We start from the raw sequence: 22,354 nt of genomic DNA on the forward strand, positions 1-22,354 counted from the left end.
ATGCTTTATCAGATACTTAATGTTCAATCATTGTAACTGCACTCTCGAATGTTTTAATCATCACTAAAGACCATCCCAAATGAGATTCTGAAATGTCAGCTCCAGTAAATCTCAAAGAACTGCCTCAATGAAATAAACAACTTTTTCCTAGCTCTCTTTGTCTCTCCCAGGGCCCCAGTCGTCTTCTCAGGACCCTTGTCTCTTTCTTCCCAAGTTGTTGACTCTTGTTGTGATATATTCCATGGTCAGAGGCTAAAAAAGATTTAGTTTACACAGCTGAAACACTGAAAACAGAGGGTGAATGCAGACAAGATACCACTCACACAAACATGGAACCAGAATCTACAGTAATAGGATAAATGATGAGACCTCTGGCAAATCTGATAATAAGGAAGTTTAATTTTAACTTCCATTGCTGTTACTGAATTACTGAACGAATTCCTTAAGAAAAAGAAGAAAAAGCTATTTCGTTATCAAAATAGTATGCGGTGAGATAGGGAATTGGCAAATAAAGTGAGGTTTCTTATTTTATATAACCATTGCCTCCAGCGCAATGTTAAACCCCACTGAGCAAGTAAATTTATTGGCAAAACACATTATAAACTGAAAGGCCACTTAAACTATTCCTCCTTTAAGCTGCTATTTTTGTGTCCCAAATTGGTTGGTACATTGAACAACCAAGAACTGACATTCAGCTCATCACTGCTTGGCATGATAATAAGGCAGAAGTGAGGTTTGCTTATTGATGGCCTGAACCTTCCCTTATTGAAAGAAATGCCAAATGCTTACAAGGAGGAAAATCAGGCCCTTGTTATCGGGAGGAGGGAAAATGAAAAACAGACTCCTCCTTTTCCCTCTCTTTAACATAATGTTGGTTCCTTTTCACACACTGATGGACAACGATGTCCAACTGGAATGCAATAATTCATTTTTAAACGATATTTGATATTTTCCAATTAAATATATTTTATCTGAAGAGATAATGAGGACTTCTTTTTCTCTCCCACTTATTTTCTTTCAACTTCTATCTTCCCAGTGGCAGAAAGCAAGATAAAAGGTGATATGGTACTACCCTCTTTGCAGAAATAAAGGGAGGAATTATTTTTGATATCTTCACCAGCTGGGACTGGCATAAGGTCTTTTAGCAAGACTTTCCATTTCAGATCTAACCATATTTGGAACTGTCATCATTCAGATATCTGACAACCAAATAGCTGGATGACATCCACAAAACCACTGGCATAAAATGGGGGAAACCAAACCAAAACAACCCCCTAAAACCTTCTTGGAAATAGATCTCCTGTTCCCTGCAGTTAACTACACCTCTTGAGCACGGCTCATGCAAAGCAGGTGGTTCCTCAGTAGCCTCCAGATACACTCCTGAAAGTGACTCAAAAGCACAGGCTGGCTCCATAAGCCACAATTTAATTACCGGTAAACCCTGAACTGTTCTAGTACAGATGCACAAACAAAGGAATAAGGCTTTTCAAAGCACTGTGGCTCTTTCATTTAATTTAGAAACACAGAGGGTCAGTTTGCCACAGGTCTTTATCAGCACAGCTGTACTGAAGTCAGCTTGGAACAAGGCTTTGATTTTTACACCAGGTTTGGGGACACAAGAATGAAAAAGACAAAAAACTGTTCAAGAAATAACTCAAAAGATATTCAGATGATTAGATGTTTTAACGTTTTTTTTAAAAAGAATAATTAAGCATTATCTAAAAGGTTGCGCCCAGTAGTCCTTTAAGAGGCTGGTTTCTGAGCAGATAGTTTCAGGGGAAGGAGACAGGGATCTGCAACGTCCTTAAAGGATCAAACCTATCATGCTTTGTTTCTGGCAGGTTCCTTTTTTTTATTTACCTCGCATTTTTCCACTGCTGGTTGCTGCCCACACTCGGAGCTGTTCCCCGCCACAATGCCAGCCCGCAGGCTCTCGCTGTCACCCGTCCCCTCTTCCATGGAGTAGGTTTTGGAGTGATTGCCATGGTGGTGCGAGGGGCTGCGACTCTGTGCCAGGCTGAGCTGCTTGCGAAGGACGCGGTTCTCCTCCTCCACCTCCCGCATGCGGACTTCCAAGCTCTCACGCTCCCGCTGGCTCGACGCCGTGTACCGAGGACTGTGGGGCTGGGATTCAAGTGGAGACAGCGACACTGGCTTCCCATCTGAAGAGAGAAGGAAACCAAACGTTTCTCAGAATATGCTTGAAGTTGCATTTTCCTTCAATGCCAGCATCATGAGGCAGGGATGGGTTTCAAATATAGCCACGTTTTACGCAGACTTGGCACTTCAAGGCAATGCTTAAGTGCATGGTAAACTTGGACAAATGCTGAAGTTCTATGAGCTACAGGTCTGACTAATTTTAAAACCACACTAAAAGATAAGCATGTGTTTCTTTTGTTCTGGATAGGGCTGCCTGCCAGTCTCTAGTCTGGGAAGACAGTCAAGAATAGAAGCATTGAATTCAAAGACAACTAATATATAGTTAAATATATTTTAGAAATGCATGCAAGACAAAATAATTCTTCTATTCCCCATTTTCTCCACAGTCAAGCTACAGCATTTTGGTTACCATTTTGTGCCAAACAGTAGCCCCAGCTGATTCACATGTGAGGAGCAGATGGTTTTCATTCAGCAACACAGTATTATGTGCTTGCTAAGAAATAAGAGGTTCAGACGGACAGAAACATTCAATACACACGTGGGTCAAATCCTGGAAAGTATTTTGGCTGAAAAAAACAAGGGAATTTTGAAAAAAGCAAAATGGTGCAATTCAACACCTTTAACTGAAAAGTTATATTCTAGATACATGAAACACTTCATTTCCACATTTTCAAAAGCTATCTTCTTTGTTCAAAACAGCATTAAAAAATTAGTATAAAAAAGATAAATTAACCTGAAACAAAGGTCCATAACCAAAGACAACAACTGCAACACATTCTACTGTCACTTCCCAGTATATTATTGCTACCAAATTTTAGTGTTTTCAAAGGTGATGTATTTTCACATAACTTTAATAAAGCTATATATATACACACAGAGCACAAATGTTTGAAAGGTGGCAAAAACCCCTCAAACTAAACTACTGTTCAAAAATGTTCGATTGAAATCAACTTGAAACAAGGCAAAAGACAGTGAGAGTTATCCACAGTGTCATAATTAGCACGACATTCCTTTACAGTGAAGATACGTATCTTATACTAAGGTATTTCTCGGTACTAACTTTCTATAATAACTTTTCACCTGCATCTATTGAAAAAAAATATTGCTATTTAATAATTTTCCCAACGCAGAGAGTCCCTTTGGCTTTATCAAACTAACACCAGATTGAGTGGTTTAGAAAATGGAAATCACGCAGTTACTGTGCAGCAGTTCCTCTTAACAAGTACATTTCTCACCCTCTGACTCAAAACTATTTCCCTGCTATAACGACCTGCTCTTTGGTTGTTCTCTCCCACTGTTTCATATTTTCATGAATGGTGATCTATCCTCTAAACTGAGTTCATGAAAAAACAGCTATAGAAATCAAAACCTCAATTCTAATTTTCATTGTTGAGCTATACAGGTGTTCACACCTCCTGTTATCTATATAAATAGCTGTCCTCGTTTTAAAACACCATTTGGATCAAGTATCTTGCATTTGCTTGTAGATTTTCTCCTGGAAAAAATTTTCTAATTTACTCTTTTTACCATTAGCAAAGCTTATGGATAAATCCGAGCTTGGAAAATGTCTCAAGACAGATTCTGAAGTTTGGCTACTGATATTTTGGAACTTGAACACTCACAGAAATAGTTATTAAAAATTAAATGACAGATTTGAAAAGCCAGAAAATCATGGGTGCAACAATAGACAAATGTCAACGTTAAGGAAAAAGCCATGCTGCAATTAGCAGTGCAATAAAGTACTGACTTATCTTTCTCCATCTAGCTTGGAAGGCATGGAACTGAAATTGTGTTATTTCTCAGCTGCTGATACCCAAGCTAGGAAGACTAAAACTCATTTGGATGTGATTATATTGCATTCCTATTACTGGACAGCAAGAGTGTATTGTGTAGATACTCAGATGAAAAACAGCACCCAAACAACAACCAACCTGTATTATCATCAGACTTACAATTACGACGAAAATCTAGCCCAAGACTTCACTGGCAATCACAACTCCATAGTTGGTGAATACCCAGTATGACACAGATGTTACTTATCTCTTCCTGTTCTCGTCCCTGTATTCTGCTACCTTCTCAAATCATTACCAGAAAAGGTACTGAGCGATTTGTGAAAGTTGCAAGATATGGAAGTAAATCTCAGAACAACATTCATCAAAATTTCAAAATACAGAAAAAAATTAGACATCTCTCTAGCTATTAAAATACAGAAAAAAATTAGACATCTCTCTAGCTATTCTACAGACATAAATCAATAGGTCATGAATGTTGCTTTGCCGAAATTCAAAATTAACAAAAAAGATACCATTTTGTGCATCTGAACAATTGTAGCTGTATTCATGAGAACAGCTGAACTGTTTCTACACAATATTTAGAAGAAACAGCACAGTCTGAGAAAGGAGCTGAAAGAAAATATCACCTGACTGCCTCAGAGTGGAAGTTGCAGCAACTAACGAGACCAGCTCAGTGTTTATGCAGCCTTAGCTTTAAATGCCAGTAAACTCCACTACTGTCTTCTCAGTAGTACGTATTTCTGCTGGTATGTAAAAGGCAGTACGGAAACCATGTCAGGAATTATGCAACCAGCTAGCTTCTTGATCTGAAATATATAACTACTTAAAATGTATTGGTTTACTATAAAAATTATCCATGTGTTGTTACAAAGTGCTAAGTCCAAGATATTTTCTGGGATGATCTCCTCAGGGTTTGTACAGCTGGACAAGTCATGTTTTGTTACTAACATTATGGATTCTTCTCAGATGTATCTTGATGGATTTGGTATATTCCTAACACCCCAGCTCCCTGCTGCAAATGATAATGTGACAATTCCAGGACCCATTTGAAATAAAAGTAAATAAAATCAAAAGTGAACTGAGTTTGATCTTAAGACTTGGAAATCAAATAATTGTTGTCTTAAATGTTGAGATAGCCTAGCTCATAATTTTTGCACATCTGAGGTTGGCAAGGCTGGTGGCAAGGTACTGTTTGATTTAGTCCCACTGCCAGACTGGACATGTGAAGATATTTTTACCTGAGTGAACATACAGACATGGCAACATGCCTCTTGGGAGCTACTGCCTCGTAGGCAAACACCAGCACACGCCACCCTGATCTGCTTCTGATCAGCTTTCAAGGCAATGCAAGGACTGTGTGTTTCACCGGTGAAGGAGTAAGTGGACTAATGTAAGGGACCACTAATATTTGATTGACTGCGTTTGCTGCCTGGTACAAGAGTTAAACTGACTGCACTGCACTTGAATTTTATAGTTTTAAGTAACTGGCAGAGTGCTCTGAGCTGATGTCTAGGTACTTTTTATCTAATCTAAATCAAAATAAAATAACATAACACATAACGAGGTCTGTGTGACTTTGAGACAAAAGATCTCCCAGGGAACACTGCAAGGAACATTGCTGTGCTCTGAAGCAAGCCGTACACTTTTGAATGGTGGAATAAATAATAATAAAGCTATTATTTTTTATTCTTCATTTGGGGTTATTGCTCTGTTTTTGGGCCCTGGCAGTCTTGGATTTAGTTTTTTTTTTTTCTATCTCTGTCAGACCTTTTACTTCAGACTTTCTGTGTTAATACACCCGTAACAAAGAAATAAAAATGACCTACAAATTTCCACTGTCCTCAAAACAAAACACAAACTTGAATAATTATTTCATGACTGACAGCAGTCAATGACTTAATATCACAGTAGGTCCAACATTTCAGAAAACTTGACAAAATGCAAGTTATGAATTCTATGGATTGTTGAATGTTTCTGCATATGTGGAGACACCTGTATTTAAGGCAGAAGATTTCATTAAACCTTACTTATGCAGAGCACCTTAAAACACTAAAAGAAATAAAGCCCATAGAACACAATCCAGCATAGTTTATTTGAAAGGAGAGGGAACAAAGCAGTGGAATTTTCTTACATGCAAAACCTAAAGGATAAGCATTAACACCAAGTTCCTAGTTTTGCAGTTATCAGACTTGGAGAGGTGATAGTCCTGAAAAGGACCCAGTGGCATTAGAAGCTTGCTGGGAAAAGAGCCATGGAGAAAACAAAGTTTACCCAAAGGTTAACTGCAGGGCTGGATAAAGGAGAAAAACGCAGTGCAAGAGAGAAAAATTCACCCTGATTCAGAGGAGAAGACAAGTGCAGAAGCAGGGATCCTGAATTTCTCAGATGACCCTGATCTGAACTCAAATGCTTAAAACTTTGTTAGGAACTAACTGAGGCAGGCAAATTTATGTTGCATGTTGCAGGATTTTTTTCCTTAATTTTTTACATTTCTTTTGCTATCTTATGTGCAAACTGCTTGTTTTTTGGCATCTTTACAAGGTCCAGAGGTTTCTATGTGTTTTAGCTATTATTCATCCCCTGCCTAATAGCGTGTAATGCCTTAATAATGAATTAACTGATGACAGTGAACTCTAGGCTGCCTCTGAGATAAGGGGAAGTTATGCTGCTCACAGATAATGTTTCAGTCTGTCTGACTACAGATACAAGAAAACACCACTCCTCCATTTCACATTTGTTCACAGTTGAAAATTCATATTATCAGTTCACCCTTTGAGGACTAGCAGTATAACAATTTTAACCAAAAGCCAACACTCTGCAGAAAGAACTGGGATAGCAGGCAACCACCGTCATAAATTTTCCCCTGTTCAGGCCATGAGCAAAATCATTTGAAGTTCATTCCACAATTATTTTTTTCCCCATAAAGACCATTGTAGAGAACTCCATGGATCCCAAGGGAAAAGAAAAGTAAGACGACTGCAGTCAGGACTATGGAGACATAAAAGCTCTACGTAAGCAGATAAACTATACCTTTTCTTTTGGAGCTCTAGCTCAGCTTTAATCATCTAACACCTTAGTACTCTATCCACTTCTACTCAGCTGGATGTTCTGGTAGGTATCGGTTATATGGGCAGCTATGAATGAAGTTCTTTTTGTTAACAGTTTGGTACTTTAAGATATATGCCCCCATGAGTAGGTGCTAAGGCATCCCAAGGTGCCTATTCTCACACTCACCGAGGCATTTTTTTCTCCTACACCTTTTTGTAAATCTCTGCAGTGTGATCTCAGCTGGAAGTAGAAAACCTTGCCCAAATAACCATCTTAATAGTGGCATATAGTCTGAGCAATTTACTCCAGATCTGTGAACACAGAACTTCTTCATTCTAATATGATGTGAGGCAATTATGAGCTTATGCTTCCAAGTTTCACTGGTAGAAAGTTGTGCCATTGAAAGGTGTCACAGCAAGAACACTGAAGGCTGACATTCACTAGATAGAGACAGCACAATAAACGACAACCAAGCTTTTCCATAGTGCCCAAACAAGTTTCCCGAGCTCTGACAGAAAAGCTGCTCCCACCAATATTAAGCACAAATCCTTCTCAGGATTTGGCACGGACAACATATATGCTAAATTACACGTTCATTGGCAAGAAGAGGCTGTTTCCACACAAGACACCAATCAGCCATCAGCCTTGGACTTCGGCAATAGTAATTTCACTTAGGCACTTCAGCTTGTCCTTTACGTGCTAAGTCAGTGTTCACATCCACTGCTTTTAATGGTACTTAAGACCATGCTAACATGTTTTATTGAACCCAAACCTGAACCATTAAATTCCACTGCAGAACACCATTACTTAAAGAATCACATTATTGCCTGCTGCTCATATACACGGAGATGCCCTCCCACTGTCCTTTCCTTGAACAAAACAGCCCTCTACAATCAGTGGATTCAGAAATTAAATGCATCATACACAAAAACCCTACACCCACAGAACATAAGGTTTGCATAGTGTATTGGGTTTGCGTGCCAAGGTTTTGGCAGCAGGGGGGCTACAGGGGTGATTTCTGTGAGAAGCTGATAGAAGCTTCCCCTATGTCTGATGGAGCCAATGCCAGCCGGCTCCAAGTCGGACCCACTGCTGGCCAAGACTGAGCCCATCAACAATAGCGGTAGTGCCTCTGGGATAACATAGTTAAGAAACGTAAAAAAAAAACCTACAGCGGAACAACAGCTGAAGAGAGGAGTGAGAACAGGTGAAACCAGGAACTCTGCAGACACCAAGAAGGAGGGGGATGAGGTGCTCCAGGCGCCAGAGCAGAGATTCCCCTGCAGCCCATGGTGAAGATCATTGTGAGGCAGGCTGTTCCCCTGCAGCCCATGGAAGTCCATCATGGAGCAGATGGACCTGTTCCACCTGCAGCCTGTGGAAGAAGGACCCCATGCCAGAGCAGGTGGTTGCTTGAAGGAGGCTGTGAGCCTGTGGGTAGCCCACACTGGAGCAGGTCTTCTGGCAGGACTTGTGATCCTGTAGGAGACCCATGCTGGACTGCACGCCGTGGAATGGATGTGTGGAAGGGACCTATGCTGGAGAAGTTCATGATGAACTGCAGCCTGTGGGAAGAACCTACATTTGAGAAGTCCATGGAGGACTGTCTCTCACGGGAAGGACCCTATGCTGAAGCAGGGGAAGAATGTGAGGAGGAAGAAGCGGCAGAGACAATGTGTGATGTGACCACAACCCCTGTTCCCCGACCCCCTCCGCTGCTGGTGGGGAGAAGGTAGAGAAATTGCAAATGAAGTTGAGCCTGGGAGGAAAGAAGGGGTGAGGGGAAGGTGTTTTTTTAAGATTTGGTTTTATTTCTCATTACCCTACTCTGATTTGACTGGCAACAAATTAAATTAATTTTCCTGAGTCAAGTCTGTTTTACCCATGACGGTAATTGGTGAGTGATCTCCCTGTCCTTATCTCGACCCACCAGCCTTCCATTATTTTCTCTCCCCTGTCCAGCAAAGGAGTGGGAGTGACAGAGCGGCTCTGGTGGGCACCTGGTGTCCAGCCAGGGTCAACACACCTATAAAAGTCAAACACTCAAAAGTCTGCAAATGTGAGAATGACAGTCTCCTGACCAATCTTTGCTGTCATTCCCTTGTGCCTGATGACAGGATCATTAACTGCATGATCACCACTTTATTTCCAAAGAACCTTGGCATCACTGTGTGCACAGGATGGATGGTACTCACAGCTGTTCAGTAGCTTGCTTCAGCTCATCATTTAGTTTGTGACCACTCATACCATGCTCTGAAAAAAGACTTAGTTATTCCCTCCTTGGCCTATGATGCCAATCACTATAATACCTGAATACAGCAAGGGGATGAGTGCCTTATTTTTCGACGTTATTTGAGGGAAAGGTGGTACTATCAGTCCCTCTTTACAGACAGGGCAGAGAAGTTTGGAGTCACTAACGCCAGAAGAAAATATCAGTTTTGGATGCACAATTGAGACGGTTCTGATGCAGTTTGTCAACAAATAAGCACCTTTTCTGCACTTCATTTGTTCAGAGGACAGAGCTCATCACCTACATATGCAACAGTATATACTTAACTTTTCTGTAATGCAAGAGTCTCCAAGCTGGAAATCCAGAAAATGGGAAAGAAAATACAGTTAGCAGTCACTTGTAACAGCTTTGTTTTACGAACCTCATGTAACGAACTCAGTGGTAGAGACAGAAACAATTTTCCAGGGCAGATTTGACTTCATAAACTACAAAGCTGTCAGTTTTCTCTCTATGCTCCCCTACCTTGTTCATGACACACCTTCCAGTCTCTTCAATTAACTAAACGGAGTGGTCCAAGAACCACTCACCACATTGCTGCATTTGCTATGCACACAAAATGAGGACGGGGTTGTGTCTTGGAAAGAGTTAGCAATTGTATCATCAACGATGGCATCACACTGAATAGCTGCAGAGAGCTGTTTATGTGTTGGTTGAGGGAGTGTAAATCTGGTACTTCTAAACGGGATAATAAGGATGGTAAACAGTAAAAGACTTGAGGTAAAGAAAAAGCACGTAGCAACAGAATGCAGGAAGAAAGAGGGAAAGAAAATCTAAACATATCATACACCTTTCCTGAAAATGAATGTGGCTCTTTTCAATAGATTGTATTTTCAAATGAAATACTAGCTTATTAGCTAACGTTGTGAATGTTAGCTTGTTTGCAAATTTAAAACAAGAGTCCATAAGACTTAAAATTATTTGTTCATTTTCTTGTCTATAACACAGTGACTTTTTTTTTTTTCTTCTGTCATCTTCTCATTCTTCCTTTCCCTGCTTTGCATTGCATTGGCAAAATATAAGCCTCTCCAAGAAAAGGACTAAAAATAGTGTTTTTCCCCTTTCCACTAGGACTGGAGATGTAAGAAAATAATGTCTTATCAGAGTAAGCACTGAGTGAAAGTAAGATTTTATCAGGGACTTGGCTTGACGAAGATAACATGTTATCAAGAGGGGGACTTGGCAAAGATAACACGTTATCAATATCAGGAGTAAAGCTTGGGGAAAATAATGTTTTAATACCTATTAGATTCTAAATAAGCCATCTGTGCTCTTGATGAATTGTTATTTTCTCCAAGCCCCATTCCTGTAAAGATGCTGATTTTTTGGCAAACCACTTCTGTAGCAGTTGGGGAAGGGGCGGGGGGGGGAGAAAGAGGAGAAAAGGAATTTCTTTCTCCGCAAAGCTAGAGGGGTATTCTCTTTCTTTTCAAAAGCTTTGCATGCAGGTAGAGACTGCCAACGTGACAGCACACCAAATGTTCAGACACCAAACGGGTATTGGAGGGAAAACTCCTACAACAATGCTCTGCAAGTATACTGCAGAGAATCCCCTAACAGAAGAGGGTCAATACCTCTTCTGTCCTTGACCACCCTATCCAGGCTCAGAGGTGCTGCCTATAGTATTTTTGGCAGAAGCACTTCTCTACAGAGCCTATGACCAGCCATCACTTAGCAACGACTTTTTCTCATAAACAACCACATCACAATTAGCAGAGGTCACTTGGGGGCACAAATAAATGACCCCTTTTAGATCAGTTGCAGACATTATCATTACTCAGCTAGAGGTCACTATTCGCACAGCTTGGCTGACCCAAAGGGTCATGCAACACCTCTTACCTCCTGCAGTGCGAAGCATCCAACTCCGTTTAAGTGGTCAGTGGAGTTGGTTTGAGCCAGCCCGATTGCCTTTGCCCTCAAGCATTTCTCTCTACCACCTCCACGACGGGGTTACAGTCTAGTGGGTGTTTGTGCCCTGAAGCTGAAACCTTCTGCAACTCAATTATAAATCTTCAGAGTTACAATCCAGATGAATTTAAACAAACTGTGGCATCTCCTGGAAAAGGAGAAATCAAATTCATAGTAGGATGGACTACTTACTGCCTTAACTGTGGGTGAATGCCACTGGTTGTTCATAGGAATGGGCAAGCAGGGAATAATTAGAAGGGAAGCTGTGGAGGGACTGTAGGAGTGTGATGTGAATAATAAAGCACACTTAGGAAAAGGCATATGAATGATATCTGCAGGGTAAGTATTTGTAGCCAGCTGAATTTCCCTGGTGTACAGTAGGAGTGGGAGGGAAGACAATTGGATCTGTTAATCTGAAGATTTCCTATGGAGGAGATGCATCTCTTTTTCCATTAACCATTTGGATATCTTATGCCCAGAGATTTCTCTATGTTCAGGTGTGAGCTTGGTGTCAAGGTAACTTCTGAGGCCCCGATATAGCAGAATACATACTCAACAGCAGGCAGCCATTACAGCTCTCTAAGGCAAAGGATGTGCCCAAATGCATCCCTGCAGCTGTACACAGTACTGTGACTATCATTCGTGGCAGTAGGATGTAAAAGACTGAAACTCTTTTATGTTGGTTCCTGCTCAGTAAAACACTGTGGAAGAGATTGCAAGGGAAAAGTTTAAAATACAGCATTTTACAGTGTTTTTTAAGAGTACAGAAAGTACAAAAAGTATCTATAAGCTTAGAAAAGATTATAAAAATACCTATAGGTTTCTACAATTGCCACAGTAACCAGACGCATGAGACAAGTGTGCTCAATCAAAGCCTAGTAGTAGTTAATTCAGATTCTGTGCTGATGATTAGCCTCAGCTGCTCATCAATAGAGACTCCAGCTGATAATTATTAAGTTAAACTTCTAAGCAGTATTTGCATATGTAAAGCACACTTTCCCTGCTGAAGCAACAATGGATGCTATAATGCATTTCCTGATTGTACAGCACTTGGATTTGGGGAACCTGGGCAAGAGAGTCTGCTTTCCATATCCTTCCTTACCCTCATCAGGCCAATCATTCAGAAGAAACGCACTTATACATACTGACGTCTACAAGCTACAGCAAAAAACAGTCCTAACCCTGCATAACAGGAAAAATGCAACCATTCATTTCAACCAGCATATCTCTAATAAGCATAACATAAGACAGAGTTTTGCATATTCCTCAAAGCATTTACCTAAGCTTCCTTACAACCTGAAAAATGTGTAACAACTGCTCTGTGACAAGACAGCCCAGTCGTCTTAAAAGACATGCAGAAACTCCAGAGGACAGATTCAGCCCATTAATTCCTAGTGACCTCCAGATGTGACCCTCTCCTCCAAAGGAATATCATCACGTGGCTCTCTGTTTAGCCTTTTCTCATCTTACTTTCTCCAGACCAGAACTTCGTTTCCTGAATGTGATTCTTGGTCATCAGTCATAGCCATGCCCCTCTGGTTAACTGTAGTATCAAGAACACAGATAAACATAGACCATTGTGTAGATTACATTTATGCATGCAATTCTCCATGTTTTCATAATTATTTGACAGACAAGGCATGCACAGATCTGTTTAATACCAGAGGAGTCCATAGGCCCACTTGTTTTAGGGATAAGAAAACGTAGAAAAGAATTGGGAAGATCTTTATGGAATCCATAACACCGATACCTGCCCCCATGTAGCTCCGTACCACTTCGGTTTAAGAGTCCATCATAGGCTTGCTATTAACAGACCTGAATGATTTTTTTTATCAGGCAGCAACAAACAGTAAAGCAAAAGATGCCCAAGTCTGGCTTTGGTTAAACATGGGAGATGGGCTGAAAAAAGGAGGTCTAAGGGAATGCAGGTAGCCAGCCTCTCTAAAAGACACCATTTAGGCTCTTAAGTGGTTGTTTAAAATTTGGTAAAATTTATGTGTCTTGCTAGAAGTCACTTGGCAGCACTGTTACACACAATCTCAGAAGCTGATTTTCAACACATCTACAGAAATGCTGCAGTATTAGTTCAGGCTGGTTGGTGCTGCTGAAGCCTGCTGGAAAGCTTGTTATATCCCTTAATCTCCCTTGGCACAGAGATGCCATCAGAGAACCATACGCTGGTATTTTGATTGAGGCTGCTGGAAAAGGAGATTGTCTGAATACTGACTGACCATCAAGGATTGCTCAAGGATAAATAAGTAAATAAATAAAAAAATCCGAATTCTGCACCACAGCATTTCTTCCTTAGCAAGAACCAGGTTTGTACGAACCTTCAAATCTTACAGAGCTCTAGCCATCAATGACAGATATGAGCACATATATATAAAGGCAAGTAGCAAAGAACAAATTTTCAAAACAATGATTTCTCTTCTTTCTAAACGTATCTGAAGATTACACATGCAGACAGAATTATTGCAAGTTTATATTTCTAGTTTAATATGATGTTAGGAAATAACATCAGTGTTATTTCACTGATGACATAGCACTGCATAAGCTATTAATATCTTTCAGTATTGAGTCTTCTATTTTCCCCACTCATTCTCAGCACTTTTCATTTGCTGCACTTGCCATTTCAGCCCCTTCAGTCCTAAAGAACAGTAAGGGGAAAATGCAAATAACTGCATTCAGAACACATGAAGGCTGATCAGTGTTATGACATTTATCTTAATTTATGACAAGAGATAAAATAACTCTTTAGTTTCCCGTCCTCCTCATGAACAAAAATGTCACAACAGATCGTCATGTACTATATACAGCAAAATTTCTAACACACCTTGCAAAGAATAAAACATCACAGCAGTGATGCAGATGGTAGGTTACATGTCATGGCTATGACATCAGAAATGAAACACGTAGCATTTTAAAATAGTAGATATAAAAATAAGTCATAATATTAAAAAAAAAACAACCTAGAACAACAGTTCACAAATTAGCTAAAGGCAACTAGTTTGACTATTTGCAAAATTTATAATTGCGTTAAACAGCAATAAGTTGTCCATGCAGTTCAGTGGAATCCTAAATAGATTTTCACATTTTCTAACTTTCTCCATTTTTTCCAAATAGAAAGACACAGATGGCCAATCTATTGTCTTTGATAAAATAATACTTTTCTACTTAAAATCTTAAGACCCCATAATATACACAAAGGAGAGTAATGAAATAAAAATAAACAAACAAACTAGAAAATATACTCTTAATTCTCATCACAAAGGTAGTGCCTTTATCTCACAAAAATCAACAGTGGTTTCAGAATTAGCTTCAGCGTGGCCAGAAATCTATCCCAGGACTACAGTCTGGTTTTGGTGACCAGACTCGATTGACATGTAATATGGAACCTCTTTTTTACATTAACTTACTTAACATTTACCTTTTAGAAAAATATTTAGCTGTAATATATTAGAGATGCTCTTTCTACAAAGATAGAATAAGTACGTACAGAACTGATTTTGTATCAGATATATCGTATCAGGTAGATACAGATTTCATTTCAATCGGTGACCTAGGTTTCCTATGAAACATGAGGAAATTACTCTTCTTTATGATATTCTTGTTTTGTTACAGAAGCGAAAAAAGCGTATCAGAAACATAATCCTATTTCAAATGAGTCAAAGGCAAAACTCAGTGACTTTGATGAAAACAAGCATAGGTCTAATATTTCATGACATTCTGCATGCATACAGCATGGTGGTGTTAGTCACTTTTATGTTGTACCATAAATGTACACAGTGCTGTACTGTGGTAGGTCAGAATGTGGGCCATATCCCCTGTGCCCCATCACAAACCTGCTGAGCTTCCAGTACAGCAAGCAAATGAAAATTTTCATTTTTGAGCAGCCACAAGTTTATTAAGGTTAAATACCATCACCTGACAGCAAGATTTCGATGTTCTGCCTACTAAGATTTTGTCTTTTAAGAGGTGAGTTATATCTTTGAAACTAATTCACACTTTTGCTCCTGTGCAAAGAAACATCTTAATGTATGTTTAGGAACCTAAATAAGGGTCCTAAAGAATATGCCTATTCTTGTGTAGGGCAACATTGAGGTTAAGCCCCACTGACATGCTTACTTAGTATTCTAAAATAAAGTTGCTTTACTCAATTAGGGTAGCAGTGCTCAATATAAATGGGATCAGCATGTATTTAAATAAACGCTTTATCTTGTTGCTGTTTTTTTTTTCTCAAGTAGATCTCCTGTTTTCTAAGTTTTCATTATCTCCAGGAATTTCTCTCAAAAGTGGAATATACTGTGGGAGGCCTCTTTAAGAAGCACAAATGAAATACTACAGGGTGGCATTTTTAATCGTGCTTTTGTTAGGTAGGCTGTGATCAGGGCTGACTGCCATAGGCTTTCCGCAGTGACCAAGACTATGAACTAAGTGATGTCTATGACCAGTTTCTGTGTTGGGGTAAAGGGAAGATGAAGGTGGAGGCATTTACAAAAATTCTCGTATTGTGTTTGGGAGTAAATGGGCTGTGTGCAGTGGTCAATTATAGTCTTGCAATTGCCCTTTATTTCTGTGGATAGACTTTCATTAAAATATCTATTCATCTTCCTTTGTTAGTGTAATTATAGATATATTCATTTCTATAACGTGAAATAATTTTTGGTACCTTAAAGTCTAAGTGGAATAGATGGAGACTTGACCAAAATTATTTCATATTAAAAAAACCCAAATCAACACACCTTATGCCTAAAGAACAACCAGACACGGAAAAAAAACCAATAGGTCAGCTACATAAAAAAATGCTTCAACTGTATAAGTCCTTTAAAGGCCAAGCTAAAGAAGGGAAAAGAAAAAAAAAAAGGAAAAAGTAGCTTCCCTTCCAATCTACTCCCACCTTGTTCTAGGAAAAAGGAAGGATCTATATCATTATTTTTAGTTACATATTCCTTATTAATTTGAACAAACCTAGACACAGGAATCAGCTGTTAAGAACTGACAGAGGATAAGGCTGAGGAGTGAATGCTAGAAGAATATTACTTACTTCACCCTTCTTTCCCCTCTGAGAACAGGCTGCTGCAATACATACCCTTACAGCAAATAAGAGAACATGGTCTTCTTCCTTCTAAATGATGACCACCTGCCCAGAAAAAAACTGAGGCTGACAACAGAATAAGAATACTTTATTGTGGCATTACTATCACCTTTACTTTTTAAATTATATCTTCTTCTGGTCTTAACTATCATTAAAATAGCACAGATACTGAGTTATACCAGGTCAGACTTCATGTGCTCCTCTGAAGAAAATCCTACATTTCTATTAGTATATAATATGTATCTTGTCCCTTATGGTAAAATTCCACTTGGCAGGACATTTGAATGTGATTTCTTATGTTTTGAGGGACAGCCTTTCCTCTTTTGAGAAACTGTAAATTCACCAGGTACGTATTTAAAATTCATACTAGCACCTTATACTAGCACCTTCTATAGAAACGATTTAGTTTCTTATTTGATGAGCACAAATATTTATTGTAAATTCCATCAGACAATGTTTTTCTTTCTTTCCCTGAATAATCTGACTGAATCCAATCAACAGGGAAAGTAAAATTCCCGCCTTGCCTAAACACCACATAGGTCTATTCTACTCTACTATTATGTGACAGTCATTAAATCTTGTTCTATCTCGCAACATTAAGAAGCACACAAAATGTAAGAGTGAGCAAAGAATTTGTTGCCTGCGCTCACTATTTCCCATTCTTAATATTATATTTAAAGTCTTGCAATATTTTATATTTATTGGAAAGTCAAATCTTGGAGTTACACAAAAAAGTATCAGTGCTTTTTGCTTGCTTGTTTCCTTTGCAGTAAGATCTCATTTTCATCTCGGCAGGAGAAAGCTGAAAAAAACATGACCCGTCACGATGAAAAAATCAGGAGACAAAACTCTTAAAAACTTATAATTTTAGATACAGTGAATTATGGCTTCTGAACACTTTGAACTAGCAATGCCGCTTTTTTATTACAACTGTTCAAGTGACTCGTGCTTTACTATGATGAGTACATTCTGTAACAGCAGACACGTCAGCTAGGGTGGGTAAATTGAAGGGCCAGCACTTGTGACGTTCTTGTGATAGCTATGGTGCAACCATCAATTCAGCCTGAACAGCACTTACCAAGACAATCTAAGTGTTGGGCATTTAAAGGAGCACTAAATATCCAGCAGTGATCTTCAGCAGAACTTTCAAGATAACAGTATTATACCAGATAAATAAATACACAAAATTAGCATGTATTTATAATCAATCATTTGAATTATTGCTCTTGTTTTGTTTATTTTTGTTGGAATTATCCTTGAGAGGGCTCTGCAGGAAAAGTTTTGTACTGAAAAACATGTTATTTCCACTGATGTGTCCCCAGTACACCTAACAGGGTTTTCTCCCTCTCCATACTGGGCACTCAAAAGGTATCCATATCCCAGGAAAAATGCTCAGATAAAAGTATCAATTCCACTCTGTCCACATTATAGCATTTAGAAGGCAGAAGTTTAACTCTGCCAAGAATATAAACCTGCAAATCTGTTAGGTATCAATTACTATGTATTTAATTTCACAGCTGTGCCTTTTCCCTTTTTTATTTTTCCCCCTTTTTATGCTTCTCTTGTTCAAGCATTTTGGATCTGGTTCTTAATCGGGTCCTGATGATCCTTAATGCCTTAATTTCAGAGCCCGGCATTCCCCAACTCCCTTCTTCATTTTGAAATTTCTGCAAATTCCATATTCATCCTCTGTGTGGCTGTGCAGACTGTAATCCCTCATAATAGGCTGATGCTGATCCCGCTCTATGGATTAACCAGTGTAAAATGCTTATGCAATGAATTTTCATCAATTCATGCCTTCCAAACTCAGCCCCAAGCAGCCCAGGTATATCTAATCTAACCGACTGGCTTTTATCAGCTGCACACAAGAGATGTGAAAATAAGCCTCATTTCAAGCCTCAATCGCGTAGCTACAACCATGTTATTATTTATTTTTCTTAACGGAATGAGTATATGTGAGGAATTCTACAGTACGCTCTGTAGTTATACATCACTGGGTTTGGTATGGTGCATGTTTCTTTGAAAATTGTGAAATGACAATATTTTCATGCCTGTTTTTGATTAGTTCTCTTAAAAAGAGAGAGGAAAAAAATATATCTGAACTTCAAGTGTAATTCTGCTGCTTTCTTCTTGTGAAATCTGTATTCCCATGCCAGATGGTGTCTGAGTTATCAAAGTTATTAGCCTAAACTCAATTAGGGAAGAATGAAAGTAATTAAGTAGGGGATGAAGTGACACAAGTATTCAAGATATAAAGCATCTAACATAGGTGAGGATTCTCTAAATTAGATAGAAATTAATCTATAAATTCAGCCTAAAACGTAACAGCTTGAGCCTTCATTTTCAAATATTCTAAGACATTGTGCAAAATTCAGTGCTGAAATGGGCACAATTCCCAGTGAAACAGCAGTCTAGAGAAGGTGGGAGTAATTTTTGTATTCTGGAGGGGCTATTACTAGCAATCACCAAATGCTCTTAGACAGTTATTGTTCAAATGTTCCTGTATCTGTTGTGGGATGGTTTTCTAGGCTGTTGTGTGACCTCAGGAATGCTTGTTTCTCTTCTTAATCCTGGCTGTTTCATACCCACCACGGCAAAAAACAATTACAGTAAATACTTTTTACCATAAAACCTGTAAAGTAGACACCACAGAGGTGCTATTAACACTCAGTTTATTTTACATTTCTTTTTTCTTTCTCTATTTGCTTTTCCTTTGGTGAAGTAAATCTAAACAATTGCCACTGAGCTACAGGCATGACTGAGAGCTACAGCTACAGGTTTTAAAAGCAGTGGCGAAGCAGCCAAAAATTATTTTCTAATCTACTAATGACAGTCTACTTATAGGAGAAATATGTAAGAAAACATAGTGAAAACAAATCTCTTTTACTTATCAAAACTCATTTCTGCACAGCTACTATTGATAAGAATCATGCATTTATGGATAAAACTAATCAGGATAATTTGTTAGTGCTCTGCAGGCTGTTCGCTCATTTTCTCTCTGACAGATATATGCACCCAAATTCTCACAGTACGCAGAGGTGAAGAAGAATGGTAAGGAAAATATCATTACGTTCTGGAATGCTTAGAATTGGGGCTGCATGGCTGAAAGAAAAGAAACATCTACCGCTTTGGAGAACAGGGATGAAGCTTGTGCTACTGCTACAGGCAAAATCCCTGGCCAGAAGGGGAACAAATTAAATCCTAAGAATGCATGCATCTCTTGTTCCCACACTGGGGACAGAAGTGCTGGGAGGCAAAGGTCCTTTAGGATCATATGCCGATTACACCATACCATACACCATACCATAGACAGGATGAGGGGTAATGGCTTCAAACTGGAGGAAGGTAGATTTAGATTAGGCATTAGGAAGAAATTTTTCACTATGAGGGTGGTGAGATACTGGAACAAAATTACCAGAGAAGCTGTGGATGCCCCACCCCTGGAAGTGTTCAAGGCCAGGCTGGATGGGACTTTGAGCAACCTGGTCCAGTGGGAGGTGTCCCTGCCCATGGCAGGGGGGTTGGAACTAGATGATCTTTACTGTCCCTTCCAACCCAAACCATTCTGTGATTCTATGATACCATACCATATACAACAGTACTATGTTTAAAGAATATAAGGATTTGAAATATAAGCACTGAAAAGTTAGGAAATACCAGAAGTACTTCCGCCTTTATTTGCCTCGCGTGCTTACAGGACAAAACAAAGCAAAAAGCACTCCTGCAGCGGAGATGCAAACACTAACGATGGTTCCAGTCTGCAGAGGCGATGGCCTGACAAACTGCAGTGCTGTCATACACGTGCTTAAGGAACTCTCAAGCTCTTTTCCCCACCACCATAAAGAGTGGGCTATTTGTAATGCAGACCACTTAAATCTTGTTTTTAGCACAGCCTCACAAAGGTTACAAACTTATGGGAGAGGGGAACAGTGGGAATGAGTAGTTGTTTAGGAGAAAGTAGAAGCACGGGCAGGGAGTATGGACTTCCTAACCCAGCTGGGCCAGGGTCTCAGGGAAATCCGCCTTTGGTTACATCCTTTCAGTAACAGTGGCCCACACCTTTCCTGAACAGGGCTGCACTCGAAGGCTTTACTGGGACCAAAAGCAGATATAGTCTAAAGACTCAAATATCTGCAGCTCAGGAAAGAGAGGGAAGGGTTGTAGTATGGCCACAGCAGTGCTACCACTCAGAAGTCTTCGAAAATACGATCCATGAGGAGAAGTGAAGCTAATTTATGCCACTGGGAACCTCAAACCATTGCTGACAATAGCAGATTTTCAATTGTATTCTGAAACACAAGGTTTGAATTCTATTCTGAAGCACATTGGTTTTGATTCGTTACTGAAGAGCTTCCAGGGGAGATCAAAAAGAAGCTACTGAGATGAGCTGGTGATAAAACAAGAACCAAAAAGAACTCACATGGATCCCTGTGGACAGGCAAGTTCAACAAAAAGATGCTGGCAAGGTGGCAACAGACTTCTGCTTGCCTAGGTAATGTCATTTCCCATCCTTTATTACTCATACGGAGCACTGCTGTCTACCTGGAAATGGAAAGATCTTCTTCTCAGAGGGCTAAAACTTGCGGAGTCTCTGAAGGCTTATACAGTGATCTCAGTTAAAATGGAGCATGAAAAAATTGAGAAAAATTAACTACTGGAGACTTACATATCTCTGGGGAACTGATCGATTACAATCACATATGGGATGTTAGGGTACATATTGGACTGGCGCATGCACATGGCTATTAAAGGCTTCTAGAGAAAAAAAAGTCCCATCTGGAATTATTATCGGTTCAGCTGCAACATTACTGAAAATACAGTAATGATCCGTGATATTTTCATGACCACTGCAGGTCAGGACAGGTGAGGCAATGTCACTTTCAAGTAGTGTATGAACGCTTTCATCCTGTGCCACATGGGTAGCATAAAGGGCAGACTGCAAATTGTTCCCTGTTTGACCACTCCTACCATATCAATTAAAGTTAACAATAAATCACGACGAGTGTATCTTGCTGATTGAATTTCAATACATGGAGAATTTTGAACCTAGGGCATGGTACAATGATGGTCTTATATATATCTTCAGGAAAAAGAGCTTAAACTATTAGGGCAATGGAGTATGCAGAGAGCAGTGAAGCGCTGCTCCGAGAAACATGAAAATCAGTAACTTGAGGTCACATTTCATATATTACTTCATAAAATGAAAATAGCAAACGAGAGAGAGGCACAAAGCCAATTTAGAATAGAGAACACGTGAACCAGAAAAAAAGCGTAATGAAACCCCAGAAATGGAGCTGTTAAGGTGAAGATGTCAAAAATATCTATCGAGTTTAAGAGAACCATAGCAGACACTGACCTTAATTTACATTTTACTAAGGAAAAATGTATCTGGTAGACTTTTGGTTAATTTGTTGAAGAAAAAGAGATCACACACTCTTAAGACTACTCAATTTTAGGGAAACCTAAACAGCACATATATTACACTTACTAAATTCACCTATTCTAGTTTCAGGGGACAATGAAATTCTAGAGAGCTAATAAACTATTTCCTGGTACCTAAAGTTTTTGTAATGTTGACTTACTCAGAGGTATGAGAAATAAATCTAAACCAGTGGATATATCTATGTAAGAGGAATTCTCCATAAGCAGCAACATCCACCATCACTTTCTTTGAAAGAAAAAGAAAATGACTAACTTCAGTAAAAGAAGCCATGGGTGATTCTCCTTATAATTCAGATGAGGGTGAATCCTACTACTCATTTGCAGGCCAAAATTATTAAGACAGTTGATTGAGAACTCTTTCCCAGAACAGCTTGCTCTACCAAACCTATCTTTTTATCTTAATTTGAAATTAATTTATTCCCCAGCTGTCAAGAAAAGTCTAGCAATCAAAAAAAATTTTAATTTTAATTTTTCCTTTTTCTCATTCCTATTTCCATCGTAGACTGGGGGATGGAAGAATAATGAAATAGAAAAGCACACATAATTATTGTTTTCATTTAGGTGATGAAGAAGATTAGTATTATTTAATTAAAAAACCCACCTATATTGATACTCCCCAAT

General features: G+C 39.2%; 1 protein-coding gene across 4 annotated transcripts in view; it reads right to left on the reverse strand.

Annotated features, from left to right (window-relative positions):
• Positions 1 to 22,354, reverse strand: part of LARGE1 (LARGE xylosyl- and glucuronyltransferase 1) — a 291,365-nt gene that overhangs the window by 149,696 nt on the left and 119,315 nt on the right. For all 4 annotated transcript variants that reach the window (XM_063321577.1, XM_063321581.1, XM_063321576.1 and 1 more), the window contains one exon: positions 1,861 to 2,162. In XM_063321577.1, the coding sequence (XP_063177647.1) occupies positions 1,861 to 2,162 (302 nt within the window). The remainder of the gene's footprint in view (positions 1 to 1,860; positions 2,163 to 22,354) is intronic.

This window comes from Chroicocephalus ridibundus, chromosome 1 (assembly GCF_963924245.1).
Source record: "Chroicocephalus ridibundus chromosome 1, bChrRid1.1, whole genome shotgun sequence".
NCBI classification, from domain to species: domain Eukaryota; kingdom Metazoa; phylum Chordata; class Aves; order Charadriiformes; family Laridae; genus Chroicocephalus; species Chroicocephalus ridibundus.